General features: G+C 50.4%; 2 protein-coding genes across 7 annotated transcripts; both read right to left on the bottom strand.

The window, feature by feature from the left end:
• Nucleotides 1-65: 65 nt before the first annotated feature.
• On the bottom strand, nt 66-1,895 carry TREX1 (three prime repair exonuclease 1). The gene is made up of 2 exons (XM_026500764.4): nt 1,330-1,895; nt 66-1,056 (listed from the first exon to the last, which is right to left on the bottom strand). The coding sequence occupies exon 2, from the start codon at nt 1,033-1,035 to the stop codon at nt 91-93; it is 945 nt and encodes a 314-aa protein (XP_026356549.1). The 5' UTR covers nt 1,036-1,056; nt 1,330-1,895; the 3' UTR covers nt 66-90.
• Nucleotides 1,896-1,983: 88 nt separating this feature from the next.
• On the bottom strand, nt 1,984-17,818 carry ATRIP (ATR interacting protein). 6 transcript variants are annotated; one of them, XM_057312060.1, is made up of 14 exons: nt 15,823-17,818; nt 13,590-13,720; nt 12,712-12,882; nt 11,000-11,118; nt 9,681-9,838; nt 8,120-8,221; nt 7,659-7,788; nt 6,760-7,449; nt 3,997-4,133; nt 3,743-3,834; nt 3,000-3,080; nt 2,551-2,803; nt 2,244-2,280; nt 1,984-2,142 (listed from the first exon to the last, which is right to left on the bottom strand). In XM_057312060.1, coding segments are annotated over exons 1-14 (2,349 nt in total). In that variant the 5' UTR covers nt 16,070-17,818; the 3' UTR covers nt 1,984-2,141. The 6 variants fall into 6 exon arrangements, with proteins under 6 accessions (XP_057168043.1, XP_026356548.1, XP_044240763.1 ...); XM_026500763.4 differs by having other exon boundaries at nt 2,244-2,277; XM_044384828.3 differs by having other exon boundaries at nt 2,244-2,277; nt 2,609-2,803.
• Between the last annotated feature and the right edge of the window lie 263 nt (nt 17,819-18,081).

Raw genomic sequence — 18,081 nt, 5'->3', positions numbered from 1 at the left:
GCAGCCACTCTGTCCCCCTCCTCTAAGGCTGCCAGGGAGGGTAAAGGTGAGTGGCCACTCAGTGCTCGGAGAGGGGTCTTTATTAGGCGCCTACTGCCCAGGTGTGGCCAGGGAGAGCCCATACAGTGTGGCCAGTGCCAAGGTTAGGAAGGCCAGCAGGCCCAGTGGGGCCAGTAGTCCCTCCTTGGGTGAGGCTCGGGGGCCCTCCATTGGAGGAAGGGCCTTGGGCTTCCTGCCCCTGCCAAGGCTGGGACTAGTGTCCCTGGCTCTAGCCAGAGCTTTAGTGGCCATGGTGGCAGATGGTCTTGGGTTGGTTCCAGCAGAGGCTGTGACCCCGTACATGGGCTTGACAGTGCCGAAAGGCCTGGCATGAGCATCCACCCACTGGAGCAGGGCCCGTGGCCTCCACTGACAGATGCTGAGCAGGGCGAGGACGTCACTCTCAGCCATGTGGGAGTCTGGTGGGGCCTGCCCATATAGGCGTGTATAGATACTGCCCAGGCTGTAGCTCTTCCGTGGGCCATGCTCCGAGGGGCTGTCAGCGTGCTCCAGGGCCTTCAGGGCAGCAATGCTATCCACACAGAAGGCACTGTCCAGAACACGTGACTCCCCTAGTACAGCCAGCTCCGCCTGGAGCAAGGGGAAGTCGTAGCGGTCGCCATTGTGGGCCACGAGGCACCAGGGCTGTGGCTGGCGCTGCAGGAAGGCTTGGAGCAGGTTGGCCAGGTCGGCATCGAAGCGTTGACGCCCGTGTGCTGCCAGTACAGCTGTGCTCAGGCCTGTGATCTTACTGGCTTCTGGGCTGCAGGCCTTCCCTGGAGCCACGCACAGAGAGAGCTTGTCCACCACCCGGGGTGGCGTAGGCACTGTGGGAGGCTGCCCCTCCGGGGTGGGGGAGCTCTCGAGGGCACATCTGTGGACAGCCAGCAGGCACAGCTCCGTGACCTTGGGCTGGGAGGAAGGCAGGCCGGTGGCCTCCAGGTCCAAGAAGATGAGGGTCTGCATCGGCCTTGGAGCTGTGGCCTGCGAGCCCATGCTGGGTACCTGCCACGGAGCCTGGGGAGGAGCAGGGGTGGGGAGTGGGTGTGTGAGTGCCCCAGGAGCACATCTCTGGCCTTCTCCGCAAAGGCAGGCACTGTCAGTGAGCCCCAGGACCCGTTTCCAGGGCAGGAAGCCAGAGAGGGTGGGTGGCTTCCTTAGGGGGAAGCACATTCAACTTTCTGTTTTGGGGGAAGGCTTGGCTCCTCCCCTAGTGCCCACCTAGTCTGGGCCTGGGTAGGGGGTGAGGCCTTCCCACCCTGCCCCATCCCCGTAGGGGTCCTCACTTACCGAGTAGCAGACAGCAGCAATGATTCGGGGTGCAGTCTGGCAGGTTCTTGCTGCTGGCAGCAGTGGCAGGAAGTGAAACTTAGTGTGAGCCCGCCTATGGGCTGTCCAGAGCGAGGCCCGCCCTGCTCGTCATCGGCCAGGTCTGTCCCTCCCCAGCACTACCCCCTCGTGACTCCCCAAAGGCCTCCGACCTACAGCTGGGGGCATGCTGGCTGGCACAACGCATCAGAGCCCTCACACCGTGACAGCCAGCCGGCAGGACAAGGGCCATGGTACCCAGCCCTTCAGGGAAGGCTAGCACCGGGCCTCTAGCCTGCCAGGAGCCCCTGCTGCGGCCACTGTGCACCCTCCCCTGGGCCCCACTTTCTCAGGTCTCCCTGGTGTAGGGTGTAGGTTGCCGGCTGCCGGCTGCCTCCTCCCTTGCCACACAATGGTTTCTTCCCATGGCCTCAGCCCAAAGCGATGACTCAGGACAATTCCACCAGCTGGGCAGGGCCAGGCTCCTTCCTTGGGGCAGATTCGTTACCATGGGGACAGGGTCTCCACTCCAGCCAGGGACAGGAAGGATCCCAGCCTTCCCTGGGCCTGGCTCCTGCTCCATCCCTCCCACTCAGCCGCCACAGATCAGACTCAGGAAACATCACAAGCCTGGCATGTTCTCAAACAGCCCTTCACTGCTTTTAATCAGTTGCTGCGGTGGGAAAGTAGTGGTTCCGGAGCCACCGTGGAGCCGTGCTCACTGGCCTCCGCTGCAGTCCATCTCAGGGTCATCCACATCCGTTTCAGCGGCACAGAGGTCATCCAGGGCTGCCTCTGAGCGAAGAGGAGAGGGTTCTAAGGTGAAGGCCTGGAGGTGCTGGGCACAGGGGTGGGGGAAGACCCACCGCCCCTCCCCCACGCCCGCAGGAACTAACCAGTCCCTTCCACGCCCAGGCCTTGCTCCCTCAGCTACTGCAAGCAAAGTGATACAAAGGCAATTCAGACAGGGATGTTTCTGGAAAAACTGTGGCTCTGCCAGGCCAACTCAACAGATACAAGCAAAAGGCAGTCTGCTATGCTCAGAGCAGAACCAGAACAGTAAAGCAAGTGGGACCCCAGTGCCATCAAAGGCTCCGTGGACGGAAGACTGCTGACTTAAGGCCAGGAAGTCTGACCTGTCCGTGAACTTCAGGGAAACCCTGAACGTGGGTTGGACAGGGAGGGGTCCTCCTGCCGGCTCACCTTCACAGTCGGCCACGTCAGGAAGCCCTCGAATCAGCATGCTGACCCCTGGCATCACCTGGTCATACTGATGCAGGACCTCCACGCAGTGTACAGTGAAGAGCTTGTCCTTCTGGGACAGGCCGTGCAGCAGTAACACCGTGTCCCGCAGACACCGCACCGTCCGCTTCTGCCGCTCCGTCCCTGGGGGCCGCCCGGCCCTCCGCACTGTCAGCCACTGTCTGTGCAGCACCACCGTGAGTGCTCTGACCACCTGGGGGAGGGCAAAGGCTGAGGCCGGGTCTCAGGGCTCCTGCACTCCGCCAACTGGCACAGCTGGGCAGTACCCTTCCTAGCCACCCCAGGTGCAGGTGAGGAGGGTTCTGAGGGGTGGCACGAGGGTTAGAAGGAGCAGGGGGTCCTTGCACAGGGTCGCCTCACCCCCCGACAGAGCTGCCGCGTGCACTCACCTCCACGTTGCACTGGCAGTTAGAGCCAGTGACTGGGGAGGAGGGGCTCTGCACACCAAGCTTAGCCAGGAGCCACACGGCCTAGAACAAGAACACACTGTTCCATCTATGGCAGAATGAGACCTGATCACAGTGAGGGCTTTTTTTTTTTTTTTTTTAAAGATTTTATTTATTTATTTGACAGATAGAGACAGCCAGCTAGAGAGGGAACACAAGCAGGGGTAGTGGGAGAGGAAGAAGCAGGCTCATAGCGGAGGAGCCTGACGTGGGGCTCGATCCCACAACGCCGGGATCACGCCCTGAGCCGAAGGCAGACGCCCAACTGCTATGCCACCCAGGCGCCCCACAGTGAGGGCTTTCTAAGCCTTCTCCTGCAAGTGCTCCAGTTGCCTTAGCAACTGCGTGTCTATATAATGGGGTCCAAGAAATGGGTCTTGTGGGGCCTTCCCAGGCTAGACTCAGCACCAACACCTGTGTCTCACCAGCGACCCACCTGCCTCTGGGCCCTACAGCCAGGGTGGGAGCAGTTATCAGGTAACTCTGCCAAGTTCCAGGACACCCTGGGGTCCACCTGTATTGCCTCTGTGTAGTGTGGCGCCCCCAAACGGAGTTCCCCTTGTTAGCAGCTAGGTAAACTCTTGTTACCAAATGACTGAAAACTCCGTGCTCCCCAGGAGGAGGAACAGTGGCCCTGAGGTGGGGTGGGGTGGTGGGCAGTTCACAGAAGGGGCCCTGGAGTTTACCTCTTGTTCTAGCTGAAGCCACTGTGCGTCCGAGGCCACTTCGTCAGGCCTTGATGTGATGTACGTGTACAGCAGCAGGAGGGGACAGCCTTCTGCAAAGGATGCCCCGCCTCTCACTCAGGGTCCCCCTTCTTACCCAGAGCCCAGGGCACAAGCTGCAGAAGCCCGCAGGAGGCCTCCAACCTGTCCCTGCCACCACCCTCGCTTCCAGCCTGAGGGAGCAGCCCAACCGCCCCCTCCCTGCTCTGCTTTACCTGAGCGGGAGCAGAGCTGCGGCGCCAGTTTCTCGTGGTCCGCCAGGAGGGAGAGGAGCTCCACAGTCAGCAGCACACTGGGCAAGGGGCTCTCGGGGCGGAGGCACTGTGGCAGCACCCGGAACACACACTGGAACCTACAGCACAGGGGCCCAGAGAGATGGGGTACTGGTAACCCAATCCCACAGCTCACCTTCGCTTTTCACTGGAGGTAACAGGACGTTTGGAGCAGACGGTACAAGGAGGAGCTGTGGGTCAGACCCGGGTTCAAATGCTGGCTGACCACCCCCTACTTGCTAGGACATCCGCTTCCTGTGAGTGAGTGGGTACTACCCTCCACCACGATATTGCTATGGCTTAGAGAGGACAGGCCCTTACCAGGCACAGCACTACCTGTAAATGGGGGCTGCCTCCCTGGACCTGGCGTGCCTGGCTTCCACCCTGCTCCTGGGTGGCTTCCTGCCTCTGCTCCCAAATAGGGAGGCAGATCTTGACTTGGGTGTGAGAGAATGTTAAGAGCCCACTCCCCAAGGGCTGGCCAGGCTCTAGAAGTGACAAATGCGGACTTGGCTAGGGTCGGATTTTATGAGACCACTTGCTGAGCAGACCATTTTCGGAAACACCAGCTCCTCTGTCACCAGATAGGAGCAGGTGCCCCCTTGGAGCGTGCACGAGTTAAGGGGCTCTGGGCACACTCTAGCCTAGGTCTCACGGGCACAGGGAACTAAGGAACTAAGTCCCAAGACAACCACCATTTGCTCAACCCCACACAACCTTGTGGGTGGGCAGAGGGGCACTTCTTCGTGTCCCCCTTCATGCACCTGCAGGTCTCAGCACACACCATCGGGGCTTAAGAATAGTCCTCAGTATGCCCTTGGGAAGCAAGTTCTATTTGGGGTGAAATCATTTTAGAGCAAATCCTGTATGGTGGATAAGCTGCATGTTTTCAGTTGCCAGGGAGTATGGAACTTTGTGGGAAACCGGGATTTAACCTGGTTTTTACTCAATTTCATCATTAGGTTAGAAGTGGTCTCTAGTCCTCGTGTAAAGTCCCTGCAACTATCTGCAAGAAAAATCCATTTTATATATGACACAGTGGTTTCCAAATTATTTTGGATAGCATCAGCCTTCTTTTAAAAATTTTTTTCAGAGCCCCCAAACATACAAGAGAATAGTCCTGCTGTTCTGTTTGAAGCTGGGGATGAGACCTCTTTGCTCAAAAGGCGCTGCCATCCCAGTACCCAGGAATGACCCAGTAACCAGGAGTGACCTATGGCTACACCAGATATAGTAGGAAGACATGGGTCTGAGGCGATGACTTGCCCTCAAGCCCGGTGGGCAAAGGTGCCCTTTGAGACCACTGTCTGCCCAGCTACTTGGGTTGCACTACACACTGTGTTACAGCCTTGGTGGCACGTGTCCTTCGCTTTCACTCCAAGGTGAACAGGAAGCTGTGTGCTAGTGGGGCTCAGCATGCAAGGATGTAGGGATTCTGGAGAGAAGCACCAAGTGGGAGGTGGTGTCGGACCGTGATTAAGGGCAAGTCAAGGAGACTGGCCTGAAACTTGCCCAGCATGCTCTCTTCATAGTCACGTAACAAATACTGTGCTTAGAGCGTGCCAGGCTCCATGCTAGGTGTGGGGATGCGGGGCTCCGAGGGTGTCACATGAGCTCGTGAATGGAAGGCATCTGTCTGGCCTGTAGTAAGCATCCCCTAACTAGCTGTTTTTTCATGTCCTCGTGGACAAGCTCGATAGGAATGGAATGATGGTATATCTACCAAGAGGACTGGTAAAAGGGTTCCTGGAATTCATTCAATATTTATAAACAAGCAACCAGCCACTATGAGCTAGGTCTGTGCCAGACACGTGGGTGATGGTTCTGAACCTACCATGCTGCCCACACTACACTACAGTAGTGTCCAGCTCTGAGGACTACCTTTAGGATGGACCAGACCAGCTAGAATATCCTCAAATGGAAACCAGGATCCAGAAGCGTTTTTAGGAAACAAGTATGCTAAGCTCAGAGACTAAAAGCTTAAGGTAGTGCAGCCACTGAAGTTACTCCAAAAAGGAACTGGCTTCTTGGTGGCGTGCTGAGGGGGAGACAGGCTTACTGGATAAGGGGGTGAGCTGCACGGTGTTCATAGTTCCTCCCAGTCTTAAGGCTCTGGAATCCCAAGTTAGGAATTTATGACTACAGTGTTCACAAGCTAGGTTCACTATACAACCACTTCCCACAAACATTAATAAGAGGAGCAGGTAAGCTATGGCTTGTGCCAGAGTGGGGCACAATGATGATGGGCAGATTCCCAGTAAAGTCAGCTTATGGGCTGCAGACCTACCCCACGCCCTCTGCTTCCTTAGGGAATCCCACCAAACTTAAAATGTGGTGTGATACGCAGTCTTCACCTGATCCATGGCCCAGGTTCAAGGCTCTTGGTTCAGCCTTTGTCTGTCCTGGGGACAGGATGCTTTCCCATAGTAGCTAAAAACCTTCTTTCATCACATGTGTCTTTTGCTTACCTGCTGTACACAGGTAGAATTAAGCCAAAGAAATCACTTCCTTGGTTCTCCTAACACCTGGCCCCATTTTCCATCACTTCAGAACTCCCTGAACGAAGCCTCAGAACGTAAAACCAAGGCTTAGCGCTGAGGAGTATAGATTAGGTCAAGATGTGGGCAAAGTATACGGGCCATGGGATAGACCTCGAGAGGTCAGGTAAGACCTACAAAGAATCATGACTCCCATGCTGTGTTATACCTGGGCAGGAGATCAAAGGAAGCATTTTCAGCTAATTTCACCAAAATCTTAAGACACTGGCTCAGGACACTGGCTTGAAGGTGACCTGTTGCTGAAGAAGAGAAAGTCAACAGGTGAAGAAGCATCTTCAGTAGTGGATGCTGGCCTTGGTCACTGGCAAGCCCCCTTGGGGCTGAGGACACATCCCCATGATCTTGTCTGTGAACCAGGCTCTGGCTTCCTTCCCTAGCAGTGGGATCCACCCCTGCATCTGACAGTAATAGGTGGACGACCGCTCCGCTGTGGCACACCAGGTGCTGAAGAACACTAAGGGATGCCACAGAGAAGCCTTCCAGGTTGCAAAGTGAGTCCTCGAGGCTGGCCTCTCCCCCAGAGCTCACGCAGGAGGAACGTGTCGGTGAGTCCCCAGGCGCTCCACTTCTCTTGGCTGCTGCCAAATCTTGCAGAGCCTGGCAGTGTAAGCCAATAAAGAACTGTACCAGGGGGAGGAGATGCACAGCTCCAGGAAGCTGGCAGAGTGGGAAGGCCCTTCTGCCTCCCTCTGCTGCGTCTCCATCACACGAGCCTTCATCCCTGGCAACCAGATTCAATCCAGTGAGTGCCAGGTTCTGTACTTCTCTCAGGGCCAAGAGGGGAAATGACCCATCACGAGAACCTGTGGTCCTCAGGCTTGAAATCGCAGTCAAGGTACTAGCAGCAAATACAAAAGAAAACACACAAGTATGAGATGGAGACAAGGTCAAGGGCCCCAAACAACCTGCCTGCCAAATTCTCTAGTTTCCCAAAATGACTCCCCTCCCCCTGGGGCACACAGACCTCCCAGGCTGGCCAGGACCAGAAAGGGACTTGCTTCCTGGGAAGTCCTTCCTAAACAAGCTTTTTAAGTGTCTGAGGCTTACCTGCCAAACCCTGGTGGCTGCAGCTGGGTGCTGGTAGGAGCCTCAGAACAACTGCTCAGGAGGTGGCACAGACCTAGGGATGACCCTGGGATCAAAGGCTGCTTCAGGAGAAGGTTTATCAAAATGGAACCTGCAGAAGACAAGGTGGTTCTAGAAGGTTCTGACAAAGGAGGCCTTTTCTAAGGCTTCAGAAGGAAAAGTGAGGGTTCCTTGGATGTTAACTATCCTCCAAATTGCCCTTAAGCCCCACTGAGATCCCTGTGGGTGCTGAGGGCTCTGGGACGTACCTGCTTTGGCCCCTTCTATTTTACAGTCTTCTGCTTAAGTCACAGACTACCACTCCCCCGGACCCTCTGAAGGACTGCCTGGGATGCTGGTTCTCAGAGACAATTCTACTGCAGCACCGCAGAGGACAACGGAGCTGGGCAGGCCTCCTGCCTGAGGAGCGGGTGTTCTGGTACCTTGAGTGTTCGATCTCTGCATCCAGCTGTCAATAAGACTTTTCTGGGATTCTTCTTGCTTTATGGGGTCGCCTCCCAGATTGTGGCTCTTATTCTCTACAACTAGATAAAATGTGAATCAAAACTTGAGCACAAAAGCACAGGCATATCAGAAACTCTTGAACGTACGAGTTTTTAACTTTTTTTTTTTTTTTTTTTTAAGTAAACTCTACCCTCAATGTGGGGCTCAATCTCATGACTCTGAGATCAAGAGTTGCATGCTCTATGGACTGGGCCAGCAAGGCGCCCCATAATGAGTTTCAAATAGGGACCGCGCCATCTCCTCAACTTTGGATTAAAATGAGAGCCAGAGCAACTCAAGAACCCTCACATTTTTGCCTTCCTCGTGGCAAACAGGAACTCATACGAGGAGAGGAGAAGAAAGGAGAGGAGAGAGGAGAGAGGAGAGAGGAGAGAGGAGAGAGGAGAGGAGAGGAGAGGAGAGGAGAGGAGAGGAAAGTTTTTTGCTCCACTTTAAAATGAGGCCATATAACATAAAACCAGCAATCACTAACACTTTTATGGTGCTTATTATGTGCCAGATGGACTCTGTTCTAAGAGCTTTACCCATGTTAGCTCATTTGTTCCTCAGAGCAACCCTAAGAGGAAGTGTTATCACTAGCTCTATTTTACATATAGGAAAAGAGAGGCACAGGAGTTAAGGGACTTGCTTGCCTGCATTACACAAGCCAGTAAGTAGTGTGACTGGGACTCCTGCCAGGCTGGTGGGCTGCACTGCCTGCTCCTGACACTATCCTGTACTGATCCTGTAGCTGCCAGATGCTGAAAATGTGAATGGTTGAGACTCTCAGAGGTGGCGTGATAGCCAATGGCTTAAAGGGTTGATGGTGGTAGGAAAGGGGCGATGTATCAGAATTGTAAGATAAACTGACACAGCACATTCTCAGAGTGAAAACCTACCAATGCTAGACTGTGTCCCTCTAGAAAGCAGTAGCACCCCCTCAGCCTGGACCGAGCGGTACAAACTCAAGGCTGAAAGGAACACGAGTTTCTGTACACTAGCTGTGTTTCTGGCATGTCAATGGATGTTGACTGGGGACATTTTAAAATATGCCTGCAGACTCTAGACACACTTCTCCTCAAAAGGTGCAGCCTAGTTTCCTTCCCCTTGAACATGGCTTCTAATAAACAGAATGTGGCAGAAGTGATGCTATGGGACTTCTGAGGCTAGGCCGTAAAAGGGCTGGCTTCCACTAGCTCTCTATGTTTGTTAGATCTAGAAGAAGCCGTCCCCCAGGTTATGAGGTCACCCAAGTAGCTCTGTAGAGAGGCCCACATGTGGAGAACTCCGCTGCCAGTCATGTGAGTGAGCCACTTTGAAATAGATCTTCAGCCCCAGACAAGCCTTCAGTGATTCCAGTCACCACAGAGAAAAACCATCCTCACTGTGTTCTGTCAGCACTGTCGTCCCATAGAACCAGGAGAAATACTCGTTGTTGTTTTAAGCCACAAGTTTGAATAATTGGTTACACAGCAATTGATGAGAGACAGACTGACTTACCCTCTCTGCCCACCAGAGACTTGTATCCTGGCTCTGTCTGGAAGGGGTGGGGAAGGGACGTGTTAGCACTAAAAGACTCCTTTGTAGGGAAAGATGGTTTTCCAAATTGTGGAGAACATGCTTCTGGCTTTATAGCCACAGAAGGGCTTTTCCTAGGACTGGAAAAAGTTAACTATGAAAGCAAAGTAATGATTCTGCTAAAACCACTTAAAATACCTGGTTATAAAACTTCTAACTTGTTCAAGTGTTAAACTCTTTGTGTCTAGGTGCTTTGACCAAAGGTTTTATCTATTACATATTTGTCATCCTTTGTCAGGATAGCAGAGCAAAATGCAAGGAATTTTGATCCAAATTGTTGAAAACCTCTTTCATTTCCATATTCTTCTAATCACCCAAAAATATTGGCCATAATTCCACTACTATTTCCAATGCCACCAAAATATCTTTTTAATGTGGAACAATCTCTTATTTAATGGTCCCCAGGGGCTGAATTCAAAGATTTTCAATAGAAAGAGAGCCTATTAAAAGGCATGTTGTGTCCTGCAACTTGAAAACCGAGCCAGTTCTTCAGGCCAGGGTCTTTGTGTGAGAAAAGCAGCCTTAACCCTCTGAGCGCATCAGACAACGCCAAGACCCTTCTGTCAGAGATGTGTGAAAGGTGGTGATGGACCCCCTGCTCTCCTGTCTTACCTGGACTAGGCAAGGCGAGAAGAGTTCAATTTCATACCCTGCCCATTATGAGCAAAGGCAGCAGAATGTTCAATACCAGAAAAAGACACTCTGACCCATACTGTTCAAATTTCAAGGCTGGTATCAACAGTGTGCCAGACTTCTCTGGCAGGCAGGGGGCAGGACAAGACCGTTAACAAGCTGATCACATCTGCAGCAAAGGCGGGGACTGCCGGACAAAGGTCCCAGGGCAGCAAATGAGAAAAAAATGTTCCAAGTAGTTGGGACTGAAATATGCTTATACTTGGGGCAAAATCAGTTATTTGAAACAAAGTACATAAAAATGAAGACTGGGGAAAACAAAAATGAAGACTGGGCCACCCAAAAGTTTGGAGAGCATCTTTCCAGCCTTTTTTAGTCCTGAGTATAGAGTCCTACAGAGAAGAAGCCCTTCTAGAGTGTGAGGCCTTTACGCTGTTATGCGCCAAACCATTCAAGCCTCATCTAAACCAACTTCGAGGCCTTCAGAAAAGAGGATCTATGTCCAAATGGCAAAGTTTAAATGGCCTTCATTCAAGACTAGCCTGACCTTGTTAATCATTCTTTCCACAAACCATGCAAAACAGCTCTCCCTCCAGTGCCATCATTACCTGATATGGGGAATGGAGGGAGCAGCCAATTTATTTGCTCGTTCACTGTTTTGAAGCTTTGTCCTTAATTCATTCATCTCTGCATCTTTAAATTGGAGTTCAGACTGCAATGATTGGAGCTGGAAGGCAAAAGCAACATACTCGTGGTGGCCCCATCATTCATGCAAAATTATCTCTGGGCTTCAAAATCTCAAGTTCATAAAGGAAAACAAACCATGAGAAATGAATATGAAAGTCTGTTGTGACACAAATGTCCTTTCTATAAAGCTTTAGCCTTCTTCCGGAAAGCCAGCATGGTATTCTAGAAAGACATTTGACTCGAACTATTGCGAGGTAGTTTGTGAGGGTTCAAATACCACTTCCTCAGCCTTTCTAAACTTTAGCTTATCTGTAACACAAATACCTGTCTTCACAGTTGGGGGGATTACACAGGAAGGATGAATGTGAACTGCCCAGACTGGAGCCTGGCAAGGTGCCTTATCTCACAGTAACATGTCGACCTTTTGATGAACAGAGTGGTGCACAATTCCAGGTCTTCCTGAAAGTCTAGGCAGAGTATTTGGAAATTTTACCAAAACCCCACGCAGCGTGGGGAGACCTGCTCCGGCCTACAGCCAACAGTTAACTGCTGTTACCCCCGGCACACTCCGTAGCAAGTATAGTACCAGTCACAGCACCTGTCCTAGCAAGTGCAGGGCTGTTTTAAGTCTTACAGCAACCCTTCTGGTTATTTCCTGGAACAGATAATGGAAACGAGTCACAAAGCTTAAGTTATTACCCTGAGGTCTCCACTGGTATGTGAGAAAGCCTGGATTCAAACTCTGGTTTGTCTGATTGAAACTCCCTTGCTCTTCCATCGTGTATGTGGAGAGACAACTACTACTGTTAGTGCTGGGCACAGGTTAGTACTTCTTCACAGTTCGCTGACTTGCTGAATGAATGGCAGAATAAGACCCATGTCCTTGAGATTGAAGCCTTGAAAGTGCTGAAGGAAAATGGCGTTATGTATGGATACCTAAGAATTTCTTCCTGGAACAGCATCTCCCTCCCCTGAGAAATAATCATTTCCCTACCTCTGTGTGATTTAAATGGGAGCTATCATCTCTGTGGTTGCAGTCATAGGGTCAGGGACAGGCACCTGACTCAGGTCAGACCAATTAGAGCTGTGAGATGAGGGGGACAAGTATTCAGTCTGCTCTGGAGCTATGAAATATGAGCCCAGGAGCTGCTGGAGAACATATCCTTTACCATAAGGATGGAGCCTGTCTATAGAGTAGACAGTAAAGACAAGTCCTGGCAAGGCTTGAATCATTCAAGGCCCCCACAACTGTTTTTTCCCAGACTTAGTTATGGAAGTCAATACAATTTTTTTTTGGCCTAAGCTAGGTCTATTGAGTTTCTAACCTGCCAAAAAAGCTCTTACTTAAGCCTATTTCTGGAAAGTCTAAGCTATTGATTTGTTCCTGACAAGACCAACTATCATAACTACAGAAGCAAAGCAGTTTCTTCTAAGTCCTTTTCCAAACTACATGCAGAGCCTAGAAGAAAAGTATATGCAATTAACTGATAGCAGGAAGTATTTAAGACAAAGAACTGTTGAAATCTTCCTGGAAGATTTATAGACACTTTGGTCATTGCTTCTAAAAGAACTCAGTGAGCAGGCAAAGCTTATGGCCGGAAAAAGAAAAAAAAATTAAAAAGCTCTGGGTCACCTTTTTGGAAAATTCCTTTTCTTTGTCACCAAGTGCTTGAGTTTTCTCTTGCTCAAGAAGGAAATGTGATCTTCTCTGTTCCTCTAGAATGGATTCTGTCTGATGCAGTGAGTCCCGCAAAATTTTTATTTCTCCATTTTTAATAAGGACTTCTTCTTCCATTGCCTTCATCTGTAAATCCCAAATCAATCTTGTGAAAAGCTTACAAGGGAAAGTTATATTTGTACTTGTTTCAACATACAGCTGGGGAGATGGAGAAAGCACATATAAACCATGTTCCACAGACCAACGAGTCTTCAAATATATCCACACCAACTAGATGTCACCATGGTCTGCTAGGCCCATTCGTGGAACAGTTTACATTCAGCAAGATAGCTTAAGGACACTGTCATTCACACATACAGATTCTGTAGGTTCTAAAAGTATTAAACAGCCTGGGTCACACACTTCACAGATCCAAAATTTCACACTGTGTTCCTGGTTTTCCTAAGGACCTACAGATGGTCATATAAAGGATGTCTGCTTTTCTGTAAAACTGCTAATGAAAACAGGAAACATTATGATGTTGTGGCCCCTATATAAGACATATGCTATAAATTTGTCTCAGTTCTATGACAGAAAGTTTGTATCTCTTTCTGGATCTGGTGTACACTGTTTCCTTACTTGCCTAGTTGTTAGGAATCCCAGGATTTCGTTTCTTTCAGTCTGAATTTTTTGGCTTTCATTCCCCAGCCTTCCTCCATTTCGTGGGGCCAAATCTGAACTTTTGTTTTAAAACTTTTACATATCTTACATAATAATATCTTATTATACAACGCTTTATGACACACGCATAAGTGAGTAAGTTAGTTATAAGAACCCCAAGTTAAGTCACTTACCTTTTCTTTAAGTTCTTTGTATTGTGCCTGAAGTACCTCTAATTCAAAATTATCTTTAACTGGAACAAATTCTCTGTTTTTCCCTGCGGGAGTTTTTGACATCCCATCTAATCTGGGGACCTTACGAACATCTGTAAAAAACAGTTCCCATACACTTTTCAGGATCCAACATTTTCCCACTTTTGTCAGTCAATGCTGAAAAGAATCACTCTTGAAAGCAAATTAGAGAAAGATCTAGTAAGTAATATAGGTATTTTCCAAAGTAAGAACATGATTCAAACTCATAAATGATTCTTATGAAATAATAGATCCTGTCACTCCCCCACCCCCCAATTTTAAGAGTCTCACCTAAAGGCTGAAAAGGTGTTGTGGGGACCTCACTGGTCAGAAGTTGGTGATCTATTATTCAATAGTATTTACTGAGCACCTATACCTACACCAACACCAACACCTACTGAGCACCTGGCACAATCTAGTCTCTAAAGGTTCAGTGGTGAGCACAATGCATCCAGTCCCTACACTCATGGAACTTATGGGATATTAAAAAATATTCACACAAATGCAAAATTACAACTGTGACAAGAGCTGCACAAGAGAATATAGGAAAGCCTATGCTAGGGGGATTTGATCCAACTGGAATGATTGGAAGGCTTCCCAAGGAAGTGATGACTGAGCTGATAGCTAAAGAACAAGAAGAAATTAAGCAGAAGAGGGGGAATGGGGGAATGCATGGAAAGAATACTGTGTACAAGAAACAGCAATGTGCAATTTATGTATTGTAAGGAAGCAGAGAGAATTCAAGAAATGAAGGAAGGTCAGTGTGGCTCAAACTCACAGAGAGTGGGGAAGGGCCAGGTCATATTGGCCTCGCAGGCCATGTTAAGAACTTCGATTTTTAAAATTTTTTTTTTACTTATTTACTTATTTGAGAGAGTGAGCGAGAAAGAGCACAAGTAGGGAGAGGAGCAGGGGGAGAGAAACAAGCAGATTCAATGTGAGCATGGAGCTTAATGTAGAGCTCGATCTCATGGCCCCGAGCTGAAATCAAGAGTCAGAGGCTTAACCAGCTGAGGCACCCAGGCAACCCAGGACTTTGATCTTTATACTAGAGGCAGTGGGAAGTCATTAAAGGGCTTCAGTAGGGATGTTCACTTTTATCTGAGATGCAGCCAGATAGGAGTTCTGAAAAGATCACTGTGGCCGTGGTGTAAAGTCTGACTTATATAGAGTCAAGACTGGGAGCGGGGAGAATTTAGCAGATTACTGTCCAGAGGAAGGAATGATTGTAACATAGATCAGGGAGATGGTAGAGATGATGTGAAAAGGATGGATTCCAGAGATGGATTAAGAAGGTAAAGTTACAGGATTTGGAAAGGAATTAGATGTATGGTCAAGGAAAGGGAACTGTTGCCTTGTGCCACCTGATGGAGAGTGGTACTAGTCACTGCTATACAGAATATTTAGTCATTAACGAACATTTTCTGAATGTCTGCTCTGCCAGGTACCATGCTGGCAATACTGCAGAATGACTGGGTGTCCAGGAGGTGAATGTGTGGGATTTCAGATGCCTGTGAGATATCCAAGTAGAGATGCAAGGTGCCCTCAAAACTTTTCTCTTTCTGTGAGCCCCACAAGACTTCATATATTCCCTAGCTAGAAGGTAAGCTCCTGAAGGAAGGAGTTTTTTTTTTTGTCTTTTGTTAATTGCTAAGTATGTTGCAGTTTCCTAAGGTTTTGGGCACCTAGTATAACTTACTGGTTGTATAAAGGAATAAATCTCTTTCATCTCTTGCCTGGGCCAGGCCCCCTTTAATGTTCATGCGGCCCAAGGGGGGGGCAGTGGTACTAATTAGATATAAAGCCTCCCAAACCCGTCACAAGAATGGGTCCCCATGTGTAGGTATGATGGTTCTGATGGTGGTGGTCGTGTTCCATGGATCTTTGCTTAGAACCAAGAACTTCGTGGCCCAAACTTTATAAACTAAAGTAAAATGTTAACCTAATTTTCTTATTTCAAATCGGCTGTTTGACATTCTTGATACATTTCTCCCCAAAATCAAAAGACCTTTTGAAGTACAACCACTTAAATGAAGCCATTACTATATTTTAAGCAGGGGAGTGTGGGTGCAAGACACGGGGGCAGCGGTCGCTGTGGGGTGCCGAAGCCACAGCCATCAGGGAGGTCGGGCGAGGTCTGCACCACCCTCCGGGGAAAGGCCCCGAGCGCACTCACTGCACACGTCCCGAGGAGCGGCCGGGCACTGGCTCAGGGCCTGCGACGCGAGGGTGTCGAGTTCCTCCAGGTCGTCGGCAGTGAAATCCCCGTGCGCGCCGAAGGGGTCTTCGGGGTCCGGGACGGCGGCCGCGGGGAAGGCCCGGGCTCGCTTGCTCGGAGGATGCCCAGTGCTGGGCGGAGGGCCAAGGCTAGGCGCCGGGAGCCCGCTCCGCCTCCTGCTGCCTGGCGCGGGGGTTCCAGCCATGCCTCCGCCGGCCAGTCTCCGAGGGCACCGAACAAGGCCCGGTCGCCGCGAGGCCGGAGAGCTGGACCAACCGCCCACGCGCCTCCGCTCGCCTCAGCCGCTAGGGCCACGCCCCCGAGCCCACGGACCAATCGGCTGCCAGTCAGCGGGCGCGGAAGAATGACCTAATCCGAACGCGTCGCCGTGCTACTCAGACCGCGGGTTTTTCTCAGTGCCGCCCCCCCGCCCCCCCCCCGCCCCCCCAAGCTCTGCCGGGCGCTCTGGTATCAGTGGCTGGGTTTCCTGGGTCTCCAGCGGGATGTGTGCTGGGCGATCCGCGTCACCAGGGTGCGGGGCCGAGCCTTACCAGCCTTACAGCGCGGGTGGCTCTGCGCGCCCTCCCCACAGCCGCGCTGGAGTCGGTCCTGACATTCACAGGTACACCTGTGAATCGTGACAGGCAGCTCTCAGGGGTTTGGTCTCTGCGACTTCGCTCTTTTCCCCCCGCCGGACTCACCTCTCACATACCCAGAGGTCCTCTTGAGGAGGCATCTGGGAGAGGGGGGGTTGAGCGAAGAGTATGAATACGGCTTTTGTGAGGAGGTGTCTTTGAGAGCAATAAGTGTCTTGAGTGTGTGCATTTGAGATAGGTCTGGAGAAGAAAGTTCTACGGAGAGGGGGTGATCCTGAGAAGGGTGTGCCTGTGTTGGAGAGTGTAGGAACTGTCTAGACTGTTGGCATTCACTCATTTCTCTGAGAGCGCCTGAGTGGTTTTGTCCCAAGTGCAGGTCATAAGTGAATGAGGAGGCTCAGGAGGTCAAGAAAGTCCCCTTGAAAGTGGCACCTGGGCTGTCCTCCAGGTTGAGTGGAAGTTATCGAGTTAGCAAGGAGACTGGCATACAAGTCTACTCAGATGAGGATACAACACTGACATGGAGGCCACACAAATGCCAGGTAGGAGTTATCCGTGGCAGAGAGAAGTCAGGCTTCAAAGAGGAGCAGGACTTGGGCACCTGACAGGATTTTATTGGGCAGCAGTAGCGTGCAGTACAGTTAGCAGGAACAGGGTGTTAGAGAGTAACAGAGGTAAGACTCTACCCTTGCACACTCAGTGCCAAACTTAGCTTGTGTCTTATGAATGTTTGTGGAAACAGTAAATAAAGGGAGATGGTTACCAGGGTGTAGGTCTTGAATACCTGAGTTTAGTTTTTGAGGTAACTAGTAGGTTCCCTCAGATAGCTGTCCAAACGTTGAACACCTAAGTCTTAATTGCTGCAGGTCTCTGGTCTTGTAAAGATAGGATTTTACTTCAGTTGTCAAGAAGGATTAGGTTCCACCAAATGAGCAGTAGACCACTCTTAGGGCAGTGTGCTGGCACTGGATCTTGGGAGTTGTTCTCAGTCCCACAGGGAATGCCAGAAGTCCAAAGTGTGCTGGCTGTGCAACTTTCCAGGAGAGGACCAAAGAGCTCCCCACCCCAGCCCTATTAATGTCAAGTACCTTAGTCATAAAACAGGCTTCCATCTATAATAACCTATTCCAGTTTCAACTTAGCAAAATCTGACTAGTTCTAGAGCCCTTCTTGAAAATACATGATCAGAGAAAGCTTAGCATTATTAGCATAATTCCAGGGATATCAAGGGCTTGGAGGGGAAATCCACACTTGTGCTTCTGAATTATTTCAATATATGTGCATTTAGGCTCTGCCTCCTCCAGCTTACTCCTCTGGAATCAAAGGTGATCATCAACAAATATAAAGAGAAAAAAATGAAAAAGGGTAACAGACAACTGGGACTACCACTTTATATACAGTGGTAAGGGAAGAGCTCACTACTGTGATGCTTGAATTCTTTCTAAAGGAAGGGAGGTAGTCTCCAGTATACAGAAGTAACAGGCAGAAGGAAGAGTTGATAAAAACAGTGAGTCAGCTTGCTTGTAATAGATCATTGTGGCTCAAGATGAAGGGGATGAATGGTATCAGAAGGTAGGGAGTGGCATCCAGATCCCTTAGGGCCTCACTGGTCATTATGGGG

This window comes from Ursus arctos, unplaced genomic scaffold (assembly GCF_023065955.2).
Source record: "Ursus arctos isolate Adak ecotype North America unplaced genomic scaffold, UrsArc2.0 scaffold_14, whole genome shotgun sequence".
Classification (NCBI taxonomy): Eukaryota; Metazoa; Chordata; class Mammalia; order Carnivora; family Ursidae; genus Ursus; species Ursus arctos.
This window is presented reverse-complemented; position numbering and strand designations above follow the sequence as displayed.

Excerpts from the sequence above, each read along its gene's own strand:
- TREX1 (XM_026500764.4), bottom strand. The coding sequence starts at position 1,035 with ATGGGCTCGCAGGCCACAGCTCCAAGGCCGATGCAGACCCTCATCTTC.
- ATRIP (XM_057312059.1), bottom strand. The coding sequence starts at position 16,069 with ATGGCTGGAACCCCCGCGCCAGGCAGCAGGAGGCGGAGCGGGCTCCCG. Across the intron at positions 11,119-12,711 it reads AAAAGGAATTTTCCAAAAAG|CTCCAATCATTGCAGTCTGA; the intron begins GTGACCCAGAGC and ends TTTGCCTTCCAG. Across the intron at positions 8,222-9,680 it reads GTCTCTGGTGGGCAGAGAGG|TTGTAGAGAATAAGAGCCAC; the intron begins GTAAGTCAGTCT and ends CATTTTATCTAG.